The 21,618-nt window shown below is 44.8% G+C and overlaps 1 protein-coding gene across 9 annotated transcripts in view; it reads right to left on the reverse strand.

Annotated features, from left to right (window-relative positions):
- Positions 1 to 21,618, reverse strand: part of LOC146209926 (solute carrier family 41 member 1-like) — a 246,281-nt gene that overhangs the window by 42,957 nt on the left and 181,706 nt on the right. The window contains exons 1-2 of one of the 9 annotated variants that reach the window (XM_084605131.1): positions 16,525 to 16,926; positions 1,823 to 2,105 (exon numbers count right to left, since the gene is read on the reverse strand). The exons of 4 other annotated variants lie outside the window; for them this stretch is intronic. In XM_084605131.1, the coding sequence (XP_084461257.1) occupies positions 1,823 to 1,917 (95 nt within the window). In that variant the 5' untranslated portion in view covers positions 1,918 to 2,105; positions 16,525 to 16,926. Of the gene's footprint in view, positions 1 to 1,822; positions 2,109 to 9,193; positions 9,313 to 16,524; positions 16,927 to 21,618 lie in introns of those variants that run through there. 4 more of the 9 variants (XM_084605126.1, XM_084605145.1, XM_084605134.1 and 1 more) reach the window with 4 other exon arrangements.

Below are 21,618 nucleotides of genomic sequence, written 5' to 3' on the forward strand. Positions count from 1 at the left end.
CTTTATACAAAGAGAGATGGAGGTAGTATTAGGAAGGAAATTTTTTTGCCAAATGCCAACGAATAGTTGGCAGCCGCAAAACTTGCTGGAAAACACTGCCCATATTCCACTTCAAGGACGCCCTTTAATGAACTTCTCTTTGTTCCGTAGTCGGATAGAGTTAAATAAAATAAGCAGCTTTGGCCGCTCAAAGACCCCCTCCTTCAGCCAATAGCGCTGATAGATTCTGATGAATAATCTCCTTGGACCTGACAAATGAGACAGCGCAGGGTGTGGAAGATGCGAGGAGGTTCACCACAGCTTAATCGGATTTAAAGCCGGGTCATGAGGGTTGAAGGGCATTGAGGGACTGAAGGGGCAACTTTGAGAGCCATCTGCCGCTTTCTTCTTGACTTGTACCCGACTTCATTTGTTCTTGAGTTGCACAAAGAACGTGTGTCCTAGCCCAGGGATAACTCCGTTACGTATAAACAAGCGCAATGATTTTTGTTGCATTATGAATGAGAGGAAAAATCATTTAATGTAACTAATCAGTGTATTAATTTTTTTTGTTATCCAATACACGTGATATGGCCAAGGTTGAAGGTTTTGCATATTAGGAGTGAAGAGATTGAAGAGGAACGATAAAATAATATATAACGGAAAGTTAACAGCAAAGTGAGACTGTTGGGAACATGCTGAGATAAGTGTTATTTTATAAAAGTTACATCAGCGGCTTGTACCAGTGTTCACATAGTCTTTGCAGAGTGCTTATAAATAAAGCCATCAAACAAAAGTGCAGGGGAACGTTGGTATTGTTTTAATTTGTAGCGTTACTGCTGTATTGATGACGAAATGATGCGCTTGAACTTTTAAATAAACTTGATATTGCCAACACCTTATCTGCTGTGTAGTAGAACTATTTTTGTCACCAGTCACATCGCCAAAGCCGATATTTTGAGCTTGCTTTTTTTCGCAGGCTACAAGAGAATAAATGCACATTTTTGGATTTGTAAAGAAACTTCAAAATAAAAAAAAAATTACGTGCAGGATGTTTCGCTGCGTTCGGATTCAACGAACTAACCAACCAGATGAGTGCCGAGTGGATGGCGTCGTTCCGGCAGATAATCGCTCACATCGGAATGTCGAGCTGCAGTTTTATTGTTGCTTTCGGAGCAAGGCCATATGCTTGATGAGAAGGATTATTCACCCGCCGCAGCGCAATTTATATTGTTACGAACGAAGGTCATCTTACGATCATCGAGCATCCTCTCTCTGTCCTCTGTTCTCCTGTTTTCGTCGACTTGCCGCTTCGTAACAATATCATCGCAAAACGACTAATCTTCCACGACAACACCAACAGCAAAAAAAAAGAAAGGGGGGGGGGGGGTCATTGCGTGCGTTGCAGATAAAGGCGGCCACATAGTGCAGGAACTAAGGCGATATATCTATATGCGCTTGTGCTATCAACACTCTCAATAACAGTTTGCAAGACATATAGCAAGATGCTGTCGACGCGGCTGAACGCGTTCCCTCTGTTCTTAAACCAGGCGTGTACGTAAGTAAGCTCCGGCACGATGCATCACCACCAACTGCAACAAACGAGACTAATGCTTCAAATAGTACCGTCCAAACTGCGACATGTGCAGCCACATATTACGGCCAGATGATTTAGGCTTCCACTCTTCGCGTTGTCTGCCGGAATGATGTAGGTGCCTTGAGCGCAGAACGATGTATGGACACTGGTGTCTGAGCGGGTCGACCGAATGGACTGACCGAAACGCAGCGAAGCACACGCTACACCGCTATGACAAAGTGCGCTGGCATACCGCGCTTCCCTCACCGTGTGATCTCGTCAGCAGTGATGACGCGCGGCCGTGCCCAGAAGCCCGTTGTCGCCGCTGCGGGACTGCCGTTGCGCTGGTCGGTAGCCGGCATGGCCTCCCAGCGCCACCGCCGGCTCCCGCGCTTCCCCCCAGAGAGCACGTCCTCTTTGTCTTCTTCGTCTCCGCTCAGTGGGACCAGCCGCCTGGACCGCGGGGCTGCAGCAACGAGCGCGCCGGTTCAGCTCCTGGCATCGGGCACGTCGCCTTGGCCAGGCACCGCAGGGACACCTCCTCAGGGCGCTGCTGGGAAGCACGCGCGCGCCATTCCTTGAGCCAGACTCTCAAGGGCCCACACTTTCGCTGAACGTGCACTGGCGTGTATAAAGCGGCAAATGGTTGCACTGCCGTCGCCGTTTTGAGGTCGACATTATGGTTCAGTGTCTCCACATCTCGACTTCCCTTCTCCGGCCGCCGTTGTAGAGATAGTTTTACCTTATGTTCAGTTACCCTCGAGATGCAGCAGGCGGCAGCCACTGGACGACTCTTCGCGCTCGGCTCGTTCGTCTTGCGTGATGTTTGTTTTTCCCTTCTTTGACGCAGCGGCCAACAAAGGCGCTTACTGCGGCTGACGCGAGTGTTCAGGCGTGGCATGCCTCGGCGAGGGCGCTCGGAGTCGGCGTTGCATTTCGCCTCGTCGTTTTCCTTCGGCGGAACGGCTTTTCCAGGCCAGCTGACTGCGCTTTTGGCGTTGGGTCTGCCAGACCGGATTGTATACGGTTTCCCCACAGTGTAGCCTTTGTTCGCCCCGCCCTGCGCTCTCTCCCTCGGCACATCGGGCTTCTCTTCCGGTGGCGCGCTGCCCGTTCGCTGTTCACCTACTTCTCTCGACGTGGACGCTCGCTTTTCCATGACCTCGAACGCGTAGAAAATCGGTTCGGACGGTGATGGACTTTGGAGCTATCGCATGCAAACCTCCTGCCTGCGCTCGCTGCAGTCAGCAGATGCCGCTGCTTCGACAGGGCCTCTAGTCGAAGCCGACTTAGACAACCTTTATGGCATCGCGGAAGGCAACTGGGAAATTGCTGTAAAACAGCACCGCTGCTATGGGTTAACGGCTATCGTGAAATCACAGACATGGTTTCGAAAAATGTCCTGGAATCCAACACTCGAAGCAATGAAAATTGCAGTATAAAGAAAGTGCAGGGCAAGGACAGGACCCTCGCTTAAGCACTGTGCCGAACTAAGCATAGCAAGCAGGCTGTATATCTCTAAATTTTTCCGTGCGAGGTTGTAAGCGGCAGAGGAGGACGGAGTTTCCTCTGGAATGTGTACGGGTCACAGGATTGGCTTATCGCTTACTGGCAGCATAGATGCTATTTACGTTCTTTCGCTTTATTTGCCAAGTTGCCGTTCCGCACCACGAAGAAGCAAGCTGCGTCAATTTCAGAGATACTAAGAGCGTCGTCGGAGCCCTCAATCTAGGCAGCACAATTTTAGAGTTGACTGGTACACACTGCTGCGGTGGGATTTTAGTTAGGCGCCTAGGATAATTCAGGTACAGGCCCGTGTTTCACCAGCTTGGCACTTACCACGCGGGCTATAGCCTACTGAAGTCTACTGCAGTACATATTTGTTCAGGACTTGCTTTAGTGGTTTCTATGATAAATACTGAAGCTTTATTAACCCTTCATTAATATCAAGATACGTCGCATGCATGACTTGTGGGGTTCAAAAACTAGCAAATAGTTTTCCCCCCTAAATACTATCACCTCTCTCGAAGATATGTCTTAAAGAAAAGAAGAGCGAGTGAAAAACAAGGAAATCCAATCGGCATGGTGTTTTTTTCTGGTCCTGAGGAAGGCGTCAAACCAGCTCGCCCAGCAATGCACGTTTCTATCTTGAAGATAGCATTCAGAAAAAGCGCTTTTAAGATGCTTGCGAAAGCGGTTAGCATCTGACTCGCGTTCTTTGTGAGAAGCCTTTTTTGTATAGGTATCCTCAGCTGCAGCGAAAAGTAAAACATTTTGTGAGACTATGTTGGAAGCTCTCATAAAACAAAATTTTGTCTCCGCGGAATACCAGTATTCAATTATGGGCATTGAAAGCATAGAAGAACGTGTTTTAGACGCAATGGTATAAAAAATGACAACAAACAGCGCTTGATCATAAAATGAACGTGAAAGCAGTGATATATAGGTTTGCAAAAAGCTCATTCTACAAGGACAGCATGAAAAGGAGCGCGCTTGTAGGAATTACTAGAATCGTGGCCTGCAGGCATTCACTGCCAGCTTGCCGAACGAGCAAGGTTGGCGTCGGATGGCGAAGTCTATGTCACACCGACTGTTCTCGTGATAGGACGAGAGAGAGAGAGAGATAAACAACTTTTATTGCAAAAGAGTGTGACCATTAAGGCATGCCGGACTGGCGGGGCCCCCATGTGGCGGCGACGCTCTGGGCCCACGAGACAAGCATCAGCTGCGCCTTCTTGTCTGAGCAGGTAAGAAGTTAGTCCCAGCTCTCCTCGGAGGGAGCTGGCAGTAAGGTACGAGGGGGTGGTCTTCCCTTACGTTTCCAAAGGGCGTGTGCCAACCTGGCCGTTACTGCATAGCCTCAATTGGGGCAGATAGGGTCACAGTTCCCGTCCGTAATCAGTGCCAATCTCGAATAGCTGAGAATGGAATGTGTTTGAAGTTTACGCAGTATGGTGGCCTGCGCTCTGTCAAGGTCAGGATGGGGAAGCGGCAATCATCGTCTCGTCTCTCTGTGTAGGTTAGTGATTTCGGCAAGAGTCACGAACAACGCAGGCTACACTGAGGCACAGCGCATAGAGGGAGACTGCGAGCGCATTTTCTTTGTGTTATAACAACTTGTAAGAAATGAGGGAAGAATGGAGGCCGAATTGGCTCCATGATGACAAAACTGGATGACATAGTGGAAGCTTCCTGTGCGCTAGCCAGAATGTCGCACGTAGACAAAACAGACAACACAGGAAGCAGCGTTCGTCTTTACGTTGCCGCTTTCTTCAATTGCGATCATGTCTATCAGCTGGAATTTTGATTCAAGAATGCGACCAACTATAGCTCTAGCTTTTTATGATTTGTATTCAAGATATCACAAAATCATTTACAATGATAAATTTTACTCAATGCAGATGTTCTTTTAAAAAGCCATGAGAACAGCCTTGTGGGCCGCATATGGATAGTGCGGTAGTGCTGACAGCGTGGGCATTAGTCACGATAATGGTAAATATTAAAGTAGAAGGCTGTAAGGTCGAGTTCTGCCTGGATTTGTGACTGGTATACTGTAATTTTCTCTGAACTATAATTATAACATTTCTCTCACTGAACCCACTTAGGCAGAAGCTATTTTCTCACGATTCGTGATACTTTCGTTGACAGCTGACGAGAAACATCAACCGAACATTGGTCATTCTCTCTGGCTTTAAATGTTGGGGAAAAATGTGAAGAGCCGACTGATAACGTATTTTGTTTGAGGACATGACTGCTTATAGTGTCTGTAAATTCCATTCGTTGGTACAATATTTAAAAATAATTCTCACAAAGTGCAGAAACGGAAAGATTAACCAATGATCCCCATTGCGTTCGTTACAAAATTATAGGGGACACTTCAGCCCCGCCTTTAAAAGCCATGACGAGATTGCGTAGGCTACTATATATACAGACCACATATTGACCAAACCGTATGAACGTGCCTGCGTGGCCTAGGGGTAGCGTGAATTCATCAGACCTACCAGGCTGATTCTGATATCACACCCTCCACATGTAGAAGCCCGATATGGCAGCATCCTAAAAACGTAATGTCGGGCAGCCCTACGTCCAGTTAATGCTCGGCCATGTCAGCTGCCAGCTACTGCCTGTCGGCACCTTACTCGTGATTTTTCCCTAACAAGGCCAACGCCGGTTTTTCGGCGAACGGGGCCTTTAACGGTATCGAGTTGAAAGACGTAAATACAACATTGCCACACATCTCTTGCAACTTTAAGTTTCTCTTAAAAGCTGAGACAAGTTACGATGTTTTTACTACGCTTTTCTTTTTTAGTAGTAATATTATATACAGTTAGTAGGTGGTGTGAACAGACGTAGTCTTCAGCATACTCCTCAGCATTTGTTCTCTGCGAAACACGACAATGTGTCATGCATGTTTCCACGCATGCGGTAGCTGTCAGGGATGCGACCTCCACCCAGGCACAAGACTGTTCACGTGAAGAGATAGCGATGGTGCCACTTGTTTTTGGCGGGAATTGCCCACTGTGCGAGATAAGGTTTACACGCGAGCGTCCGCTACACCCCAGTGATAAGGCTTCATGCGATAAATACAAGAGACAAAAGTCCAGTGATAAGAGAGGTGCGGCGCGGGAAATGCGAAAACACGCTGAAGCGAAAGCAGCGTTTCTTCAGGTCGTTACCGCCGTCTCGTAGTAGGGTCAGCAGAGCCCTACTAGCTTTTTTCGCGTAACAATTATTCATATAAAATATATGCCCAACGTGAACATTTATTTCTTAGATAATGGCTTTGTGTAATTGTGGCAAGAAGACGTTTTGAAGTTCTGCAGTCTTCGTAAGATATCATGACAGTTGAGAGCATGTCGAAGGTCCAACAAATTTCAAACACTACGTGGCTCTGAAGAGAAGGCAGTCGCAAACGTTTTTGACAGACACGTGTGTTCAGAACCTGTAAGAAGTGGCATTCTAGATTTTATTAGGATAGGCATCATTGGTTTCTGCCTGGTACTTTTGCAAAACTCCCGGGACCACTACGACATAAAAATTGTCGCACGCTATGCATTAATTGTTAAACGACGTTTGGTAATGCTCGACAAGCATCCCACTTGCAGAGTGAGCGCTGGTGATGACACCTTTCAGTGAGCAAGTATTGCGTTTGTATGCGCCTTGCCTGTTCGCCATCCGTGTCTCGCTGGAACGGTTTTTTTCTTGCATATAGTTATGAACAAACTAGCCCAGTAAGCGCTACTAATGACGACAAAAATACCGTAACTTGAGAATGAATTGATGAAGCAGAGGAGAAGCTTATTTCAATGAAAAGAGATGAGCAGAGCTTGCAATAGGCTACAAAAACTGCCCTGAAGCAAGCTTGTGAACACATGAGTATACATAACCGGGATGTTACAAAGCACACATATATATCGACTGAAAGAAGCATGCAGACATAGTGCGCTTCTGCAATCTGTGAGGAGATAATATGAAACATCAGGTGGAAGTTGAAACATTACGAATCTCTTGATGGGACGGCGTTCTTCAAAGATCTTTATAGAGAATCTGGGACCTTTACAGATGGATTGTCCACAATAATAAACCAGACACTGTAATTCCAGATATACGTAGATACCCAAATGCTATGTTCACGTCAACCTCAGTAATAGTTAAGAAGCAAATTGACCAATTATTAGTTCATGTTGAAATTGTCATCACTAACGTTATGCGAAACCATGTCGCAGAGTCTTAAAACCTTTCTTGGATAATGTTTTTGATCCACGATTGGATCATTCGGCTTCGGAAAGGCCGCCAGTATTGTGCTTTCTGATGCGGTCCTTGACAATGTTTTGTAATGCAGAAAAACAGACACGCTGGTTTTTTTTTTGCTGTGTTTCTATACATAATCAATTATTTATATACGACTGATTACTTTCACAATAAATGAGGACACCTGAGTTTCGTGATTATTGTAAATGCATTTGTAAGTTATTTCATGGGCTTGTGCTTATAACGTTTGACGAAATCTTTCCAAACGCAAAACTTAGTGACGTTCTCGTGTGTGTGTTTCTTCCTGGTGTTCCTCTTGTTTGGTGCAAAGTTTTCTTCATTATGTTGATTCAAAGACTGACCGAGAGAGAGACAGAGAGAGAAAACTTTTAATGAGCATGTAATCAGTAAATATTCGCAGGAGCTGGGTGGTCGGTGCCCCTAGTCCAGGGCTCCGCTGGCAGCAGCTGACTTGCGGACTAGCTGGATAGACCGAACAATCTACATACTATGCAGCTGAAACACGTATGGCTCACATTATAGAGGCGCTTTTACACACACACACACACACACACACACACACACACACACACACACACACACACACACACACACACACACACACACACACACACACACACACACACACACACACACACACACACACACACACACACACACACACACACACACACACACACACACACACACACACACACACACACACACACACACACACACACACACACACACACACACACACACACGCACGCACGCACGCACGCACGCACGCACGCACGCACGCACGCACGCACGCACGCACGCACGCACGCACGCACGCACGCACGCACGCACGCACGCACGCACGCACGCACACACACACACACACACACACACACACACACACACACACACACACACACACACACACACACACACACACACACACACACACACACACACACACACACACACACACACACACACACACACACACACACACACACACACACACACACACACACACACACACACACACACACACACACACACACACACACACACACACACACACACACACACACACACCAAAATCTGACATGCTTCTCCTTGTGACTGACGTGTAAGCAATCCCTGTATAGCATGACAACATGGTTTTCGCCTGCGTTCTTCGAATAATTTATCATTCAATGTTTTTTCTGACCAGTTTTGGTTTTGGTTTCAGCAATTGCGAGAAGGCTGTGACGCCACAGTCGGTCACGCGATATCACCACTGACTCTTCACTTGTGATTCCTGTTCATGAGGCAGCCTGCCTTTAACGTTGTAGTGAATTCAAACGGCAGAAGAATAATTATATCAATGTTTTTTTTTCATCCCTCACGTGGCCTAGACATGATTTTGACGTCACAGCCATTGCTCGGAGAAAAGAAATTCGATTATAACTTATTCAGCAGTCGTTGGCGAATATCACGCATTGATCCGTGTACAGACGCAGCATCTGTCTTACGCATAATTACATAAGTAAAACGTGTTGCTGGGCCAGTTGGTTAATGACCGTATGGGAGAAAAGTAAGGGCAAAGGAGACGAACACAAGGCAGGAGACAGGATAGCGCGTTGTCCTGTCTCCTGCCTTGTTTTCGTCTCCTTTGTGCTTACTTTTCTCCCGCACGCTTAATTAAAAAGGGTAGAACTCGAGCCCAAATTTATTTGTCTATACTCTTTTAAGTATATATACCAAATTATATGGACGGGTTACAAAATCAGATTTTCACATGCATTCGCGACACAAAGGCGCCATTTTTAACTCGTAACTTAAAAAAGAGCTTTTGCATAAATAGTTGTTCTTACAGTTGTCACCCTGCGATCCGTAAAATTGCTGACTTACTGAGTAGACAGGTGGTCTCCACTTTCACCGACATCGACCTCTCGGAATATTTCTGTTCATTTTTCTTTTTTACTTCCTTTCTGTTCATTGATTCCGTTTTGAGAGTATTGACTGCAAGACTGCAAATAGAGGGAGAACGCCAAAGACGTCCAACGCATGACAAAGACCTGTCCTCACATAATGAGGGGCACTCTTTGTTTAAAGCATTATAGCGGAACTTCTTTCTCTGCATTGTGTTGCAGGATATAAAAGCAAGATATAAGTGTATAATAATGAGGTGAATGACAATTCAGTCCATGTATGCTATGAAATGCAACGACTATGTATGCAGCATGCAACGGCTGAGATTGCCAAAAAGCATGACACGTTTCTCTTTTTAAAACCATCTTACTACATTATCTAGTTGCGATGACACAGCATTCTTATTCAGCTGATTTTTAAACACCATTAGTTTTAGGTTTTACAATAGAGAACACGTAACGTTATGTTAAGCAACTACGTTAATAAAGGAATGAACATCATTGTATAAAATGTTGTTTTTGCTTTTTTTTATGGGGAAAGGGGGGAGGGGGAGTATAGTTTTCGTCCCAGACAATATAGTCACAAATTTAGCTCATGCAAATAAAAATACGATTGCGCTTTTTACTTTGGCGAAAGTCAGCCTCATCACTCGGCGATGACCAATAAAATAACATAACCCTTGAAGGCACCCAACATAACCTGTATTAGGGTTTTTGTATAAGATCCGAATAACATTTTGTTAAACCCACTGCATACGTTTTGCTCATATCACATATCACCAGAACAACAGGACCAAAGCTTCCAAGGCATTCCGCGTGTTGGTTGGCTTCTCCTCCTTTCTGAGGTCATTTCAAAAATAGAAGGCGTGAGACGGCTGATTTTATTCATATTTTATTAGCGGAATCGGCCACATCTGTCAAAAATTCGAAGTTTACAGTAGTTCTAGGAGTGTGTTGATCAATTTCCCATGAAACAAAAACAAGTTCAAATTTCAAATCAGTGCACTTTTAAACAAACTAAGCTATGACTCAATTTTTATGTGACAGCGATGCATAATGAAACTGGTGATAAATAATTTCAATTGGGTGAAAAGCAAGGCGGTAAAATAAATAAGACCCGCTTACGATGTCTTTGCGCATTGTAAATTCATTATTATGATTATTTTACGTGTTCAGTTTTTCTATTATTGTTTTCGCGTACTATTTCGGGATGGAAAATTATCGAGATATTATATGTATTCATTTCATTTATTTTTCCCTTAAATGCCCGAAGGCATTACATAAGGGGGGAGCAAACTCAATATACAATGCGAACAAGAACAGGAAACTATTGAAACAACAAGAAAACCGAAACTAGAGAAGGAATGCATGGATTAAACGAAGCAACATGAAAAACAAAAAAAGCAATATAGCATAAGTAAATGACGCTGAAAAGATACAAATTTATGTTATATGCATGAAAAAAAAAATATGCTTTCACGAAACTGGTTAAACTTGAGCCGGTTGGTACGTCATCGATGGCAACGTCAGCGGAACTACAAATACACGCAAAAATGTCAAGACCAAGGTAAGCGCCTAAAAATAGAGACAGGCAACACGAAAACAGTACACTGAGGACAGAGAGCTACACTAGACGACATAATCTGGCAATGCCCCTTTTCGCCAGTGGCAATGGCCAACATTCAAGATTCGGAAGCTTGGCAGTCCCTTCTACAAAGCGAAAACCAATAAACCCAAAAAGAAGTCGTCCGCCTGGCGGCTGAGGCCGCGAAGATTCAGTGTATTCTTGCGCGCTTCTAGTCGCGGAGTCCCAGCCCCCTATTCGGAGCTGCGTACCTGAGTAGGGGAACCTCCTGTATAGGTGGCAGTAAAGTTTTCAATCCATCAATCAATCAATCAATCAATCAATCAATCAATCAATCAATCAATCAATCAATCAATCAATCAATCAATCAATAAATCAATCAATCAATCAATCAATCAATCAATCAATCAATCTTGTCTAGCGTTCCTGCCATCTTCAATCCCGCACTGACAGGATATGCCCTCCCATATCGTCCCACCCAACCACCATGGACGACGGATAAACCTTTGGTGCACCTTCGTGTTCCCGGAATACTAAAGAAATCTATGGTACCAATTAGTGGACTCAAACAACTTACTCTGGCACACATCTGGTCAGAATATCCCAGTTATATTCACGTATACACCGATGGATCTGTGTCAGCACAGGCATCCGCTGCAGCTGTGGTCATACCAGCTCAGAAAACGACTCTGCATTTCCTTTTGGGACATACCTCTATATCAACCGCTGCCGAACTTGTAGCCATTCGGGAATCTATTCGCTATATATGTGGGGAACCACCTCAAAAATGGTGTATATTCACGGACTCGAAGACTGCATTACAAATTTTGGAAAACTTCTTACGCCACCCTGCCTATCAGTCCCTGGCACTAAACATTACGGAGCTCATCACATCTGCCCAGCTGCAAGGCCACATGATGATGTTTCAATGGTTTCAAGCTGCCCACTGCGGCCTCCATGGGAATGAGCAGGCCGATGTTGAAGCGAAAAACGCACTCATCAATGGCTTCCAAACAGCTGTGCCTTTTTCAAGAGCGGATACAACGTGTCTTCTAAAGAGTTATATGAATATTGCTACAGCAGCTTACCGGGCTCAACCAGACGCCCGACACATCCGTCTAAGAAGACTTGATCGAACATTTAAATTTAATGTTCCGCGTGATATTCCGCGTCATCAGACATGCTTGATACATCGACTTCGTTTAAACGTGGCTTTCACGCGCAAGTACTTACATTTAATTGGACAGATGGACTAACCGGAATGTTCAACTTGTGGCATCCCTGAGACTGTGGACCATGTATTATTGGTGTGCCCAGAGTATGCGAACGAAAGAAATGTCCTAGCTGCTTCCTTGAAGCGTTTAGACAAGAGGCCTCTGTCGGAGGAACTGCTGCTGGGCGCTTGGCAGGACAAGGGGAAGGGCATCCAGGCAGTGCGCGCTCTTTGCCGTTATTTGAGCGCCAGCGGACTTGATTCACGTTTGTAAAGCAAGCTGCTGTGTCTGTATATATATTTCATATGCCTTCTCTCACATCGTCACTCATCATGACCTTCTTTCTTCTCTCCTTCCCCTTCCCCTGTGCAGAGTAGCAGGCCAGATTTGAATTATTCGGGCCGACCTCTCTGCATTTTCCTATCAATAAATCATCTATCTATCTTGAACGCGCGCCAAGGAACGCCACGCGGCAAAAGCGACGGTGTACCGTTCAAATTCACATTTGCGGAGAGAGTGTGACAGACACTGCGCCCTTACTTTCCTGTGAACCAATTATATTTTTATGTAGCTTTGAAACGAACGCAGATAAAAGGCAAACGATGATAGACAAATGATAGGAAAGGAATGGTAGGCTTTCGCCATTCTCCTCTTAAGAGACATATAAGGGACCCTGGAAATTTTCATCTCGTGAATTTTTACAATTGAGAGACTGGCACAGAGTTTGACAAAGTCTTGAACGTCTTTAGATGGTCTTTTGGGGGGAAAAAGGACAACGCAGCATCTGTCTCACGCTAGTCGGACCCCTACGCTTAGAATAAACAAATTTGGAGGCGCATATATATGTCGTCGGTTCGAATGAGCCGCTGACTTGGCTAGCAGATAAATGCTATAGGTGGGAAAAAACATGGTATACATGACAGCACGCTGAGCGCTGCGCAAAAGAATAAGGAAAAAAAGGTGGCACCACAATACCGATACGAAGACAGGCTCTGTTTTTTTTTTCTTTTTTTTTTTTTTGTTCACCCGTTTTTCTGAGTTTCAAGCAACAGCGGCGACGAAAACGTTTCGACCGAGCGAGTTATATCGCGTAATAACTGCACGTGATATATTTCGTCTTCCGCTTAATATTTCCCCTTCTGCTATTCTAAGCAGCACGCGAGCACACGACGTATTATGGTGTCGTGAATAAAAAAGGAACTTACTTGTCGTTAGCCCCAACGTCTAGTTGATCCGTCCGCTAAGGAAGGTGAACTGTGGCTACGCAAAACGGAGGGGGGAAAGTGCGCGCAGTGGGGACATATTTCATTCTGTAAACGCTCACTCTGTGCAAGAGACAGTTCGGAGATCTTTAGAAACGTGCACTTTTCATCCATTGACACCTCTTCACCTCCGTTCGATCATCTGGGTTTAATTGAGTAAAACAGAAGCAACTGAGAAAAGCTGACACTACTTTGGTCTTTTCATTTTCGACGGCCCTCTGGTGCGGAGCAATATGTCAAGCTCGTCATTCATGCCTCCTTCTCGGGCCGCGTGCAGCTCTGTTTATCTATAAGAGGTTGTTCGGTAATCCTCTGTGACAAAGGGGAAACAATTTGGATAATTAGGTAATTAATTACAGACAATAAAGTAGTTTACAGGAAAAGATAGATCCAGTATCTATCGCTCGCGAAATCGCGCTGACACATCAACGTTTAGGCTTACACACTTCCGTCCAGATTCTGCAGTGATCTAGGAAAGATTTTTGTTTTTTCTTAACTGGGGAATTGTTGCGGCACCTCACGAAACCGCAATGTAGAGAAAGAAGAGGGGACTCGAGAGGGTGGGACTAGATGTACCCATGTGGATGTACTAGACCTAGATGTGTCAGTACTTACATAACTACATCACGGCTACGGACAGATTCCCTTGCTAATTTTATTCCATATTAACAAAATTCCAAATTTTTGCTTAGTATTTTTCCTTTCAATCGATTTTGTGGTCTTAAATCTGATGTTTTTGTTTAGTTGACAATTACTTTAATGCACTAATTCAGTTTGTGTAGGACATTTGGCAGTCCACACTGAACCCTGGCCAATCCCCCTTCGTGGATATGTGCCATATATCAAGGCAGAAGAAGAAGAAGACTAGATGCGTAGGAGCTCTTTATGTGCCATTGAACACGGACGGCTACTTCCCAGGGTGCTGGGAAGTAGCCACAAAACAGGGAAAGTGAAATGAGGCTGAGCGCAGAAAATGTTTCAACGCGTTGCATTATTTGGTTCATGCGTGGTTTGTACGGAATGTGTGCGTCGAGTATAGAGAAATTTTAAAACTCATTTCTTGACTGATACCTCGAATGAGCTGTTAAGAACGAACATGTTCCGAATCAAAATCGCGGCACACCTAAGTGCGGTATATTTTTTTCTCCGATGTATTCATTGCCTAAATATACTCTCGACGGTGAAACCGACTAGCGTTTGTTAATAGCGTCTTTTAAATCTGAGATCGAAATACAGGTTGAGGTGAAATGATATGATACACGTCCGCATCTCAACAAAAATATTCTTGTGTTAAAAAAAAAAAAAAATGTAACGGTGTTGTTCCGAAATTCGTTGTTCTGTTCTCCGCGCATTCCACGAGTGATACAAAAGCAGGCATCATTCCGAGACTCGCTCTGTGACCCTATTAACAGGGATTGCGGACATTTCGTACCATCATATACTAACTTCAGGGTTGCTGGACCGGAAAATGCTTCCTCTGTTTGCTGTGAAGTGAAATTCGTCACTAGTTTAGCCACTAAAAGTGTTGACGGGAGATTCCTTAATAACACCTGTGACATAATCTTTGCAGCAAGCCGAACTCTACTGAGCGTCGGTTTCAACTTCCCTTTCTTTCTGCTTTGAAACGGATTGGGTCTGTAAACGATTTGCCTCCAAGAAGAGAGGGGAGCCTAATAAATATAACGGTATCACCAGCTCACTCTTTGAAAATGTGCACACGGCACCTTTACAAAAAAAGAAATAATTCACGGTGGCCGCCAAAACTTTCCCTCGGCCTATTCCTAAACAGAGCCCGAGTGTAGGGCTTTCAAGAGTCATCAATGCTTTAACTTATAGGCACAATCAAAGCGATGTCTACCACGACACCTGCAGCTCAGATAGAAGACATTTCCAGGACCCCGTGTCATCGCACAATATTACTTTCGCACACTGCGGCAAGCGAAATGCACAAAATCAACACAGCTGCCTTTAATCACAGAATGCAGCTTGCTCTATGGCTATATAAAGAATTTCGAATTCGCTCCTTCCACCAGCATTTCTATGAGTTTACGACAAGGAGATGGTCGGTCTCTGAGTGTTGTCTCTTCCACTGTGTTTATGCTTTTAATCACAAAAAAATGATTTCTGTTATAACAGGCAGCTGCCTCGTTGCGCAACTTATCCCGCTTGGAAATAATGGATGCAGGCCTTTCAATGAATTATGCAAATGAATAACGCTGAATTGGGTGATAACAGCGTAACACTAACAAAGACACAACAGTACAGCCCATATTTTCGGGGTAGAATAGGGAACAAAAATAATAAAAGAAGGCTCCCAACTATCACTTAGAAGTGTTACGCGACTTCGTTTCTTGGTGGCGCAGAGTTATTGCGCCTGGCTGACGACACTACATCTGGTGCCGAAAGAGACTAGACGAGTATGTTTAAATAATTGTAATTTTCTGATGGATGGAGACCCTGACACGACGAGACTGCGCCATCTTTACCGTCGTGGTTGAAAACACATTGCGTTGAATGACTGCATTCTGTTTTCATTGCATAACTTTTGGCCGAGATGTGGAATATTGTACGAATCGCTTTCCAGAAGGATGACATTATACGAGCGCAGCTGTCGACCGCATTGAAAAAAAAAAATGTTAGTCCATTAAACGACGAAGACACGCCAGTCGTGCTGACCGCACTTAGCAATGCAATCGCATCTCGTGAATATTATCAACGATATGGAATCAGTGCCCGTGAATTCTATGGCTCGAGCAACGTCCGCTGTTTCCCTCGCACAACGCTCGCCCTCGAAACCGAACCAGCTGAATGACCACTTTGCAAAACCATCTCAAACGCTGCCTTCGCCCAGCTTAGTTTAAGTGGAGCTACACCACTGCTAATGCTTTCAACTGCAACCCTATTTCTCGATAGGCATGTGGAGACATTCCAGCGACATGGCCGCGCATCGAACGCTACCTTGAAATTTCACGTCGAGGCAAGTTTAGAGCAGTCACACAACTTCCTTAGTCTTTGTGCCGGTCTAGAGTTATGTCTTCTCTGTCTGTGTTGCCGCCTGGTAACATCGCTTCGAAATCACTCCCCCACCAGGTACACTGAATAATTATTTTGTGTTTGTTTTATTTAAATTACTCCCTCTTTCGTGTTCAAATAAACACTAGTAGGCGTTAATGATTTGTATTCGGTCGCTGCTGCCTCTGCAGTTGACAGACACGGCTCGCGCGGATGTCATCGAGCGCCTGCTGTTTACCTTCAGATGTGCGGTTGATCTCGGGCAAGAGGCGATGACTCCTCGCTCAGCGGCTACCTCTTGGGTCTGCGGCGGGGTCGAGCGCGCCGCGGGCAGGGCGCCGCATCCAGCCGCTCGCCTCCCAGCTCTACAGGCGTTGCTTGGGCCAGACCGATGAGGGTGCCGGGCTGGACGAGCCGGCTCAACCACATGCAGGGACGGACCACGACTACGCCGACGAGCACAGTGGAGGCGGAAGTGGCACGCAAACTTTGGCGAGAACCGTTAAGCGTGGACGGCTCTGGGCGGAAACGACGTTAGGAAGGTCCTCGATAAGAAGGAGACATGTGAAGGCTTCCACGCGTGGCGATGGTCTGGGCGCGTTTTAACGACCCGGAGGGGGCGATATTTGGACCGGGAGGTCTCGGACCCAACCGGGAAAGAAGATGAGCGGAGGGTGAGGAAAGCTGTCGTCAGCGGTGGACTGTACACTCCACGTGCCGCGAGTCGTTGTACGCAGCGGTGCCAGGCCTTGCCTCTGGATAGGCAGAGATACTGGCCCGTCTAAAGCTCCGGCCTGCTCTCTTTCCCACTCTCCCTTGCGCACATCCGTCGTCTACCGGTTGACATATCAGCGGAGGAGGCCCCTGGAATGTGTCGCGCCTGGTTCAGGGTTGAAGGAAAGGGGGTAGATAGAGAGAAAGGAGGGTGTACGAGGAAATGAGCCGCCGTTGTAATAAACGTTTCCACGGGACATTGAAACGGCCGGCGCGCGCTTGGCGATAGCTTTGTCTGACGTCTGGGCTCGTGCTGTATGGGAGCAGCAGGTGCAGAGGTCAACGCGCAGAATGCGCGCTGTTTTATTCAAGCGGTACTTCAAAACATTGCCTGCAATGGCAATGTAACCGACAAAATCAATACGGGAAAATGTAAATAGAAAAACAAAAGGAACAAGGGGAGATTATAAATGGAAGGAAGGAGCAATGCTATTTGTTAGCAATAAATGAGTAATTAAGAACATTCACTTTATTGCTGAATGTATGAAGGATTTTTGTAGTTCGGGAAAGCTTCTTTATTATTGCTAAAGGCAGCCACTACCAGTAGCGATCAGAATGATTTTATTGCAGATCCCATTTTTTTACTAACTATATATAGCTCTATATATGAGCTAAATATAGCCGCTGCAAATACAAATGATGGAAATTACTAATGCTTTTATTTCTTTCAAACAAAGGCGACTCGCTCTACCAAAACAGTCTTTAATTCGAAATACGCGAATGGGCTTCAGTGATGCGTTATTATAATAACCAGGTCATAGAACTACTCTTCCCTGTAACGCCTGTCTTGAACCCTTTCACGTTCTTTTTTGACGCTGCTATTTTCAAGATGATACCCTTCCTTACTTTTCTGATTAAATCTCAGAGAATACGTGCGTCTTTCGAAAGTTCTAGGGTGCGCGAATTTGGGTCGTATATTCATGCGGTTTGCACCAATGCCTTCTTTATAGAAAATGAACACAGTGTTGCGGAAGGAGTTTGAAATAATACTTTCATTTTTTTTTCCAGGGCATCTGTAAACATTGAGGAAAATATTTCATTCAAGCATCTCGCTCTTTCTCTAAAAAATCTCGCTCTGAAAAAAATAACGTAGCTATCGAAATTTTGTTCTCAGCATTTCCCCTCCTTTTCTTTCCTGATCTTTGAGGCAGAGCCTCCATTCATGTCGGTCCAATGATTTGAGTTTTTTGCATGCTGTGAAAGTGTTGTATTTCTTGCGTGCATTTAAAATTTGCGCCCGGCTGTGCTCATACGACGTGGCTCCACCTTATGGCCGTCTGACGATGCTGTGGGCAAAATTATTCCGCATTCCTCCACTACGGCGGCTCCTCTTTCTCTCCTTCCATTTTCGCTTCCACCTTCCTCCCATTCCTTACGGCGCTGTTCAGGTGCCCACAGAAAAAGTGTGACCTGCTATTCTCCAGCGATGATGATGGCAGCGAAGGTGACGGGCTTTCGTCCCCGTTCCACGTTTTGTTCAGTTAAGCCCCCTCACCCTACCGCACCCTTACTCAGAACATTACATTCCACGGCAGGGTGACAATGGCACACCTCCTTCGGTGCGTGATCTTTGGGTTGAAAGAAGGTCAAAGCGTGGCTCAACCAGAAGAATGGGGGTTGTGGTGCTAAGCACCTTTCACCGCACATTTTGATTGGCGTGGCTCAATCCGAGTTAGAAAACCAGTGCTTATCGGTGCGCTGGTTTTATATCGTTCTTCAACGGTTGTTAACAAAAAAAAAAAAAAAACAGCGGCTTTTTCGAGCTGCCGAAAATTCCGTCTCTGCTTCTAAATGCATGCCTCAGCATGCCTTTGCATGCCTCGGGGCTTGTACCAGTCTTTTGAGGCACTTCTAAAAGAAATTTTTTCATAAAGACTTGCATTACATCATTCGGCATAACCCTCAAAATTCTTGGAATATCGTTTTGCCAAATCGTACCTCGCCTCAAAATATCATCTTGCATGACCAAGATGGCTCGCACGTCCCTGCAGATCGCTGCACGGATGTCATGAACACCTACTTTTCTTAAGTTTTTACTCGAGAACCAGTCCTCAGTGTACCCAGCTATTTCAGCAGTAACTTTAGCCAAATATCTCCAATTTCCATTTCAGTTGAAGGAATAGCTAAACTCATTAATAACATGAAGCTGTCAAGCGCTCTACCAACTACCAATATTTAAAAGGTAAACGAGAAATTTCATGCAAACTATTACAAATAATTTTTAGTCAATCAATTTCAAGTTCTGCAGTACCAAATGACTAGAGATTAAGTAAGGTTGTCGCGATTTTCTAGGCCGGCGACCGTTCTGATCCATCAAATTATCGACCGATTTCATTAACATGCATTGTTTGTAAAATGCTGGAACACATCATATACTCACAAGTCTGCTCTCACCTGAACAAGAATTCTTTTTTTTTTGCCAAACAACATGGATTCCTCTCTGGATTTTCATGCGACATCCAGCTTTTCTGGTTTACTTTCAACCTTCACCTGAACTTAGATTCTTCATTTCAAACTGATATAATGTACCTAGATTTCTGTAAAGCCTTCGACCGGGTTCTACATAAACATCTCATGGCTAAACTGTCCTCTCTCTGCCTAGATGCCTTAATACTACCATGGATTTCTTCCTCTCAGAACGCACCCAGTTTACTGTTATCGGAAATCACCGCTCCAAAGCCCCCAAAGTTATTTCAGGCGTACCCAAGGCTCTGTCCCTGGACAACTCTTATTTTTAGTCTTTATCAACGACCTTGCTGTAAATATCTCTTCCACAATTCGCCTTTTCGCTGACGACTGCATTCTATATCGTCGCATAACTGCTACCTCTGACTGGACACTCCTCCAGGAAGACCACGATATAATAGAGACCTGGTGCACCACCTGGCTGATGAATCTAAACATATCCAAATGCAAGAGTATGCAAATATCCCGAAAGCTTTCCACTTTCAACTATACATCTCGTCAAACTCCACTGCCATTTCACGGGTTGAATCGTACCAATACTTAGGTGTTCTTATCACCGACAAACTCAACTGGTCTAAACAAATCACGAAATTAGTAGCAGAGACATCCAAAGCACTTGGTTTCATCAAGCGTTCCCTTTCTTTATCCCCCAGTCACCATCAGAAAACTCGTTTACTACACTCTTAATCCCGGTCCACATATGTTCCGGTTACAAGTGGAACTTTGAAAAATGATCCATTTATAAGCGGAACTTTTTTAAAACTTTCACTTACAAGTGGAACCTATGTGGAATCGGATTAAGGGTGTAGGTGAACGATAGACCGAAACTTGAATATGCCAGCGCAATATGGAACCCTCACCAGTAATATCTAATTGAATAACTCGAAGGCATCCAGAATCGGGCGGCTCGCTTCATCTGTTCCGAATATAATAGACGCGTTAGCGTTAGTGCCATTAAATCATCCATTAGCCTTGACACACAGCTCTTCGAAGGAAGATTTCGTGGGTGTGCCTATTTCATAGTCTATATTATAATCGCCCTAACCTGAGAACTTTCTTTTTAGTGGCACCTGTGCGAACATCACGTCGTCTTTTCAATTCTATGAGCGTTCAGCGCATTACTTGTTCGACAAACACATTTAATACGTCGTTCTTACCCTTGGCGATTGAAGAATGGAACACAATTCCTGAACCAATAGTGTATGAACGTGAGAACTCTAAATTCAGGCAGCTAACATCAGCTCACTTTGCCAAATAATCTTAATATCAGTAAACATTTCCTGCTTGACTCATATATCAAATACGAATTTTGCTTTTTATATCTTCCCTAAGCCCATGTATATCAGCAGAATGCAAAGTTGGGCTAGTTGAATGTTTTTCATGATGGATAAGAGGGCGCAGACGGAACGTGGAAACAGAGAAGAGACGGCGCTTGTCTTGTATTCTTCTCTGTATCCACGTTCCGTCTGCGCCCTCTTATCCATCACGCCCACGTATATGTCTTATTTTTCTGCTTTGCCTTGTATGTTTCTTCTATTTCTTTGTAATAATTGTGCATATAAAACTTGTATTGAATGTCTCATGAATCACATGGGTGTTCTTTTCGTCTTTATTGTCATTTCATTACTTACGGTTGCTTAGCAATGTATAACATTACCTTGCTTCTTTGTTTTTTATTTCACTGTATAATCTTATGACTACATACATACTTTACACGTTACCCCCCTCCCCCCAATCCCACTCGCCCCCTTATGAAATGCCCAACGTGGGCAATAAATGACGATGATGATGATGAAAGGTAGTGGTAGTTTACAATATTCCTTTGTCATGTGGTAAACGATACTTCGGAAACAGCGGACGGTGGCATTGTCAGAACTGCAGCAAACAAAAGAACAAGAAAGCATGCTATCAGTTACTCTCGAGAGCGAGGTTTTTGTTCCTTCCCGAGATCGCTTAGCACGGGAGATAGTGGACAGACTTTCTATATCAAAATACGGGAATATATGTGTTAGTGATCCTTCGGTTCGCCTTTCCGGAAAGGAGATACATCTTTTAGATACAGGAATGACAAATGGACGGTAACGTTTTCCAG

Source organism: Amblyomma maculatum, chromosome 1 (genome assembly GCF_055883805.1).
Source record: "Amblyomma maculatum isolate TAMU_Amacu chromosome 1, ASM5588380v1, whole genome shotgun sequence".
NCBI classification, from domain to species: domain Eukaryota; kingdom Metazoa; phylum Arthropoda; class Arachnida; order Ixodida; family Ixodidae; genus Amblyomma; species Amblyomma maculatum.